The sequence below is a fragment of the Indicator indicator genome, chromosome 21 (genome assembly GCF_027791375.1).
Source record: "Indicator indicator isolate 239-I01 chromosome 21, UM_Iind_1.1, whole genome shotgun sequence".
Classification (NCBI taxonomy): Eukaryota; Metazoa; Chordata; class Aves; order Piciformes; family Indicatoridae; genus Indicator; species Indicator indicator.
Window position 1 is genome coordinate 19,274,548 of NC_072030.1, and position 7,781 is coordinate 19,282,328.

Sequence of the window (7,781 nt, forward strand, 5' to 3'; positions counted from 1 at the left end):
CTGTCCAGTAGAGAAAAACTTGGAGGTGTTGATCAACAGCTACCTGAAGATGAGCCAGCAGTGTGCCCAGGTGCTAGAAGGCCAAGAAAGCCACCAGCATCCTGCCTTGGATCAGCAAGAGTGTGGCCAGCAGGACTAGGGTTGGGATTGCCTCGCTGTGCTCAGCACTGGTGAGGCCACATCTTGAGCACTCTTTTTGGCCCTCACACTCCAAAAAGTATATTGAGGGGCTGGAGTGGGTCCAGAGAAGGGCAACAAAGCTGGTGAAGGGCCTGGAGAACAGGGCTGGTGAGCAGCTGAGGGCCTTTAAGTTGTATAGTTTGGAGAAAAGTAGGTTGAGGATAGATGACCTGGCTCTCTCCGACTCCCTGAAAGGAGGCTGGAGCTAGGTGAGGGTCGCTTTCTTCTCCCCAGGAGCAAGTGACAGAACAAGAGAAAACAGCCTCATGTTGCCCCAGGGCGGGCTTGGGTTGGCCGTAAGGTCCTCCCCAGAAGGGCCCGCAGCCCCCTCCCCACGTGCCAGGGCCGCACCACGCCTCCTCTGCGAGTCCTCCCTTTGGCCAGCTCGCTTTGCCTCAACCAATCATTACCCTCCACTCCCGCCACACCCCCCCGCCAGGCGGCAGGCCACACCCGGGCCGCCGCCGCAATCCGGAGCTGCGGGGCTACTGCCGGCCGCTACCTGCTGCTGCTCCGCGCTCAGCCCGTTCACCGTGTCGTCCACCGCCAGCCCCGCGCAGCCCCGCCGCAGCAGCCACAGCGTCTGCCAGCGCTGGGCTCCGCGCAGCCTTGCACCAAGCGCTGCCCGCCTCGCCGCCGCCATCACCGCTGCCGCCGCCATCACCGCTGCCGCCGAGGCCCCACCCTCTGCGCAGGCGCGGCGCGGCCCAGCTCCGCCCCGCCGCCCCGCCTCTCCAGGGGCCGGAAGGAGCGGGCGGGGCTGGTCCGAATTGTAAAGGGGGGAGTCTCCGTGCGGTTGGAATAACTTTAATAGGTTAAGAGCACAGATAGTTAAAACGAGGGAACAAATAGTGATAGACGGCCGTGCACCGGTGAGTGGGGCACTGAAGAGGGGCCAGGCGAGGCCGTGGCAGGTGTGGGGAGAGCACCAAGGGTTGTGAGCAACTCGCACACCATAACCACCCATCCTGCTCCAACTCCTGCAACGCACCCTCCCCCCTGGTTAAGGCCACCAAGTAAGATCTGGTTTTGAGAAGTAACCCCTGAACATGGAAGAAACCATCAAAACACAGAGTACAGTACAGCCCAGCCTCCAGCTCACATCTCCAGGAGCTGATCAACCTCCTTGAGGATTGCCATGCTCTTCCTCATTTGTGCTTGATGGAAGGCACGCTTCTTCATGGCCTGCTGCTGCATCTCGGCTCTGGCTGCCTGCCCCTTGGCCATCCATGCCTGTGTGAAGACATTGGGGAACACAATGTTCAGAGAGGCTGGGGGACAGCAGGGATCAAAGCACATAAGGTTTAGAGAGGTTGGGGAACACACATCCTAACACCAAAGTACTGAAGAGCAAAGTTAATTTCTAAAGCAGCTCCACCTAAAGCACCTGAGCTCTTCAGCAGGATCTTTCCTGCTAAGCTAAGATCAGTCTGCCCTGACTAGGATGTCTCTGACCTCATTTCCTTGAGGAAAACCTCAGTTTGTGACCAAAGTTTAGAAAGTCTTACAGTGATTCACTGTCTGTTACCAAGAGTCACACAATTACAGTTTAGTGACTCTCTTGGTCAGCAGGTAGATGTTATTGAAGCTGATTGTGTGCCCTCAGTTCCCAGAGAGACAACCTGAGGTCAGAGTCTGCAAGTTAAACTGGAATTCAGAAGATTTGATTTAACAGCCAGTCTTCTGCTAGTGGTGCTTGCAATCACCTGCAACAGCCTCAAAAACTCTCTCTGGAGAGGAGCTGGTCTAAGCAGGGACAGCTCTGGTCCAGTGCTGACACCACCTTTACTCTGGAACTGATCCAACCTGAATTAAAAGCTACCAGTCATTAATGTCACCTTCACTGCCTTTTTTCAAGGTCAATTGTATGATTGAACTGGAAATGATTAAAGATGCTCTCCTAATGACTGTATTAGATGACCTTTAAAGGTCCCTTCGACGCAAACCTGTCTGTGACCCTCAGCTGTGCTTTGTGTGTAACACGAGGAGAAACGCTGCAGGCTTTCTGGGTCATTCGGAGAGCAGAGCAGTGCTGGGAGAAGCACAGGATGTCACACAGCATCAGGAGGTCACAATCTTCACAAAGTCAGTGTCTTACCTGACGTGCCTCCCTTTCTTCTACAGCTGCTCGATTAAACTGCTTCAGTTCTTCCACAAGCTTCTGAGGAGCCAACAGAAAAGCAGTTTCATATGTGAAAAAAAGGGGGTATCAGCAGCTGTTTCCACAACCTCAGTAAGCTCACAGGACCTCTCAAAACCCATTTAACTCTGACTGCTCTTTCAAAATTTTCTTACCTGTGTGTGCTTCTGGTATTCTTGGGCCTTCTCTTCCTCCTCCAAAATCTTGCTGCCTGTAACTAATTGATGGGATGCATTGGTGAACCTCTAATGCACAGATAATTTTACTTTCAAAAGCTAACAGCTTTTCAAAGTAACTTTCTACAGCCACAAAGACTAAATTTTCAAAGTAGGACAAGGCCTACCACAGGAAGCAGCTTTTTCTCTTCAGCTTCAAAAAAGTCCCACCTGGGAGTTACAGCAGCACTAGGAAGCAGAGTCCAAACATTTCATGAAGAGAACCGGAAAGCGTGAAGTGCACAGTCCTTACCAGGATCAATGTTTCTTCTTGCTAAGATCGTCATGCAATCCTCCTGAGACTTCTTGAGTTTCTCAATTTCTAGCATCAGCAATCCCTTCTCCTCCTTCAAATCCTTTATAGTACCCTGTCATGGACACAGGTTGTAATTAAATCAAGTTTCCAAGGAGATTTTCTTCTCATTAGCATCACTATTGGCTCAACAAGTGCTCCACTAGCACCAAGGATCAGATCTTGCCTGTCTCTGCCACCACAGCAAATATGTCTGTTGCTGACCCTTATTCCTGCTTCTTGAAAGGATTCAGGGCTACAAAGATGCTGAGGGGACTGGAACATCCCTCTGATGAGGAAAGGCAGAGAGAATTGGGGCGTTTTAGGCTGGAGAAGAGCAGCCTGAGGGGAATCTCATCAATGCTGATCAATACTTCAAGGGTGGGTATCAGGAGGATGGGACCAGTCTGTCTTCAGTGGTGGCCACTGATGGGACAAGGGGTGAAGGGCACAAACTTGAGCATCAGAAGTTCCACCTAACCATGAGAAGAAACTTCTTTAGTTTAAGGATGGTGGAAACCTGGAGCAGACTGCCCAGAGAGGTGGTGGAGTCTCCATTTCTGGAGAGATTCCAAACCCACCTGGATGTGTTCCTGTGTGACCTTCTCTAGGTGACCCTGCCTTGGCAGAGGGGTTGGACTCAATCTCTAGAGGTCCCTTCCAACCCCTACCATTCTGTGATTCATGCACTGATCACATCTGCACCTTGGAGCTATTACTAAAAAAAAAAAAAAAAAAAAATATTTGAGACATAAATTCCTTTTATGCAACCCCAGTGTCTCTCGTTCTGCTCTCTCTTGGACATACAGATAATCCAGGAGTTTGCTGCACTGAAGAGCATATAAGGCCTGGGAAGAAAAGGATATCTTGGAATCTTTATCCACAACACTATTCTCTGCTTGCTTCAGATATCACCAGGCAACGGGACAAGCTGATCAGCCTCACAAGTTGAAGGCAGCTCTCCAAGAGAATCAATAAGCCTGTGGATTAGGGTGATCCAGCTGACAGGGTCAGAAGTTATTTGAACATCTCACAGGAGGTCTCAAAAGCACTTAAATCAAGCTTGAGACAAACATCACTGAATACCAGCATGCTGGGGCTGGAAGAGACCTCCAGAGATCATCTAGCCCAACTCCCCTGATTCTGTCCTAGCCCTGCTGGTAACAGGTCAGGCTGCAGGTGGCCTTCTTGGCCACCTGGGCACACTCTGGCTCATCTTCAGATACTGCTGACCAACACCACCAGGTCCTTTTCCACCAGCCTTTCTTTCTTACTAAAAATAGATGACTCCCATTCCTGAACCCACAGCTGCAACACTGCATGCACTTTCACACTACACTCTGATGGGTTCAGGTGAGGAGAGATGGGCAAAACGAACAAGGAAATTGAGTATCTACCGTAAGTTAGGAGCTATGGAAAGAAAAGAACTGATAGACCTCAAACCATCAGTGGCAAGTGATTATTTACAGTTTCTGCAGATGTAGCTAGGAAGTATCTGGCAATATTGAGGCTTTTTAAATAAATTTTCATTGAAGTATAGAGTTGTGAGCTCTGATGACTATTTAACAGGAATCTGGGTGCATGATCCATCCAAATACCTCTGCATCTCTGCTGATTTCCAGGTTCTAGCAGATATGACAGTTAACAGAGGAGAAAACCCAGCCCACACAAACTCTACTGACTTCTAATGGAGAGAGGAAAGGAGCAGTAAAGCCTTTGATGTGATCCTGTGGGGATCAGAATGTAAGAATTACTCAATGATTTATTTATCTCCCCCCTTCTTCTTACCTCTGCTTCTGTCAGTTTGCAGCGTAACTGCTGATTTTCTGTTTCCAACACCTTCATCTGCAGCCCTGCTTGTAGACTGTATTTTCTGGGAAGTCTGTAGAGTCAAACATCAAAGATTTAGGGGAAAACCCACAAGTACCACATACTTGCTCTTTTGCTTCTACAAGCATGCCCTTTTTTGAAGCATTTGCTCTTCTTTCTGACCAAGAGCTTTCATCAGCAAACTTGGCAAGAAAGCTGGACATGGGCGAGAGTTCATCACAGGCCTCCAAGAGGGAGCACTGCTACATGAGGGCAGCTAACAGAGGTTTGAGGATACATACCCTCTTGCGGCTGTCATCTTTGAAGGTGGCTCCACTTTCTTGACAGATTTAGGCAACCTTAAAAGATGGGTAAAATACAATTACTAGAAGACCACCACATTCTGGCAGACGACCAAGTCTGCAAAATGCAAAGCCATCTTTAAGCCATTTGCCAAGTAAATCCATCAGCATTTTACTTCCATTTACCCTTGCTTTGTAGCTTTTGAGACACCTTCCATTGAAACACTTGAACAGAAGTTGGGATCTTTGCTGAACTCCACCTCTGCTGCTTTGATGCCACATGGTTTCTTTGAAGAAAAAGCTGTTTGTGTTTCTTCAAGAAAAAAAGACAACAGTGAAAGCACCCCAGTCAGCAAGAGAGCACCATAACACACAAAACTACTGGATGAAAGCTCCAGCCTGTGAGCAGAGTGGCTGGAAACTGCCCAGCAGAAAAGGATCCTGGGGGTGGTGGTTGAGAGCAGCAACGGAGCGGTCACCATGGAGATGATGACAGAGGCTCAAGATGAGCCAGCGTGTGCACAGGTGCAACGGCATCCTGGTCTGCATCAGCAAGAGTGTGTCCAGCAGGACGAGGGCAGGGATTGTCAGAGGCTCACAGGATATTAGGGGTTGGAAGGGACCTCCAGAGATCACCGAGTCCAACCTCCCTGCCAGAGCAGGGACATAGAATCCAGCACAGGAGTACATCCAGACAGGGCTGGGAAGTCTTCAGAGGAGACTCCACAACCCCTCTGGGGAGCCTGTTCCAGTGCTCTGTGATCCTCTGTGTCCCCCTGGACAGGTGACATTTCAAATCTTGGGTTCAGTTTTGGGCCCTTCACATTGAGGGGCTGGAGCACAAGTCCTATGAGGAACACTGAGGCATCTGGGGTTGTTTAGTCTGGAGAAGAGAAGGCTGAGGGGAGACCTCATTGCTCTCTACAGCTCCCTGAAAAGAGGTTGCACTGAGGTGGGGCTTGGTCTCTTCTCCCTAGTATCAGGTGATAGGATGAGAGGAAATGGCCTGAAATTGTGCCAGGGGAGGTTTAGATTTGATTTAGGAACAATTTCTCTCCTGCAAGAGTGGTCAGGCATTGGAACAGGCTGCCTAGGGAAGTGGTGGAGTCATCAGCCCTGGAGGTGTTCAAAAAATCTGGAGACATGGTTCAGCGGCCGTGGTGGTGTTGGGTTGATACATTTCCAAAAGAACACATGGGGAATTAGTGCCTCCAAGCAAAGTTTATCTGGCTTTAAGCAACCGCTGGCTCCCAGCACTGAAGCAAGGCACAAAGGTACATATTTAGCAAAAAAAAAAAAAAAAAGGTGTTAATCAAAGTCTGAGAGACCAAGTAGGTGAATAAAGCCTGTAATTGGATTTCACACATCCCAGCTTGGTGGGGGCTGGAAAGGACCTCTGGAGATCATTCAGTTCAATCCCCTGCTAATGCAGGGCACCCACAAGCAGCTTGCCCGGGAGCACAATGGCCAGGGCAGGTTTGGAGTCTCTCCAGAGGAGACGACTCCACAGCCTCTCTGGGCAGCCTGCTCCAGGGCTCCTGCACCCTCACACTGAAGAAGTTTCTCCTCATGGTCAGGTGGAGCCTCCTGGGTTCCAGTTTGTGCCCCTTGCCCTTTGTCCTGTCCCTGGGCACCACTGACAAGAGTCTGGCCCCAGCCTCTTGTCCCACACAGGTCCTTTATCTCTTGCTGAGCACTGCTCAGATCCCTCCGGAGCTGCTCTTCTCCAGGCCCTACAGCTCCGGGGCTCTCAGCCTTTCCAACTCACAGAGGTTCTCCAGGCCCCCTAGCATCCTCAGAGCCTCCACTGGACTCTGTCCAGTAGTTCCCTGTCCCTCAAACTAAGGAGCCCAGAACTGGACCCACACCTCCAGTTGTGTCCTCCTGTGTCGGTGTGAGCTGAAATTCCCCCCCCACCGACAATAACCAGGCTAGCCCAGTCTGGAAGCAAATGAAGGCTGTATTTACAAGCAGAGAAATGCAATGAATATGTACAAATATACAAAATTCACAACATTTACAATATATATATATATAATCAACAGAAAAAGCACAACCGATCTCCCTTTGCTTCCCCCCAAGGGGACCCTCCCAAAGGGGCCTCCCTCTCCCAGGAGCTTCCCCCCCAGACCCCCCTGGACAGAGAAGCAGAGTTAGTTAAGCAGAAAGTTGTTAACTTAGCTCGCCAAGGTCAGTGTGTTATCTTCAGCCAGAAGAGAAGAAGAAACAGCAGCCAGACAGCCCAGCAACTGCCTCCACTGCAGAACGCAGAATGTGCAGAATGCCTACTTTGTTTTGGGTAATAGTTCTTAAACATTTCTATCTATCCAATGGAAGTGTTTAGAACAATCGTTATTTTGCTTTCTTACACCCAATAGCGACTTATTTACATTCTTTCACTTTCTCTGTTCTGAACTTTGCAAAGAAAAAAATAAAAAGACAGTTTCAAACCATCACACCTCCCTAGAGCAGAGTAAGGGGGGGGGGTGGGGGGGGTGGGGTGAAGAACCTGCTTGCCACACTCTTCTTCATGCCCCCCAGGAGACTGTTGCCCTTCTTGGTCACAGGAGCACATTGGTCATTCATGGTGAACTTGTTGTCCACCAGCACTCCGGCAAAGACCACCACGGGTCCAGCAGTTCCCGAAACATACACCGCCCCCCCCGCCACCGCAGCCCAACCCCGTTCCCAACCCGGCTCCCAGGACTCCATTGTCCCATGGCGGAGGAGACCCGGGCCCAGCCTTTCCTCCCGACAGCCCGCGGCGCTAACGCACCTGAAAAGAGCCCACGCTGGGTGAGGAATGCGAGAAAACGGAGCCTTACCCTCCATAGCTGCCACGC

At 50.3% G+C, this 7,781-nt stretch overlaps 1 protein-coding gene across 1 annotated transcript; it reads right to left on the reverse strand.

The window, feature by feature from the left end:
• Positions 1-1,096: 1,096 nt before the first annotated feature.
• LOC128974091 (small kinetochore-associated protein-like) lies at positions 1,097-7,781 on the reverse strand. Its single transcript, XM_054390604.1, has 8 exons — positions 7,764-7,781; positions 5,125-5,251; positions 4,939-4,995; positions 4,616-4,709; positions 2,789-2,903; positions 2,476-2,537; positions 2,279-2,341; positions 1,097-1,413 (listed from the first exon to the last, which is right to left on the reverse strand). The coding sequence occupies exons 1-8, from the start codon at positions 7,768-7,770 to the stop codon at positions 1,279-1,281; spliced, it is 660 nt and encodes a 219-aa protein (XP_054246579.1). The 5' UTR covers positions 7,771-7,781; the 3' UTR covers positions 1,097-1,278.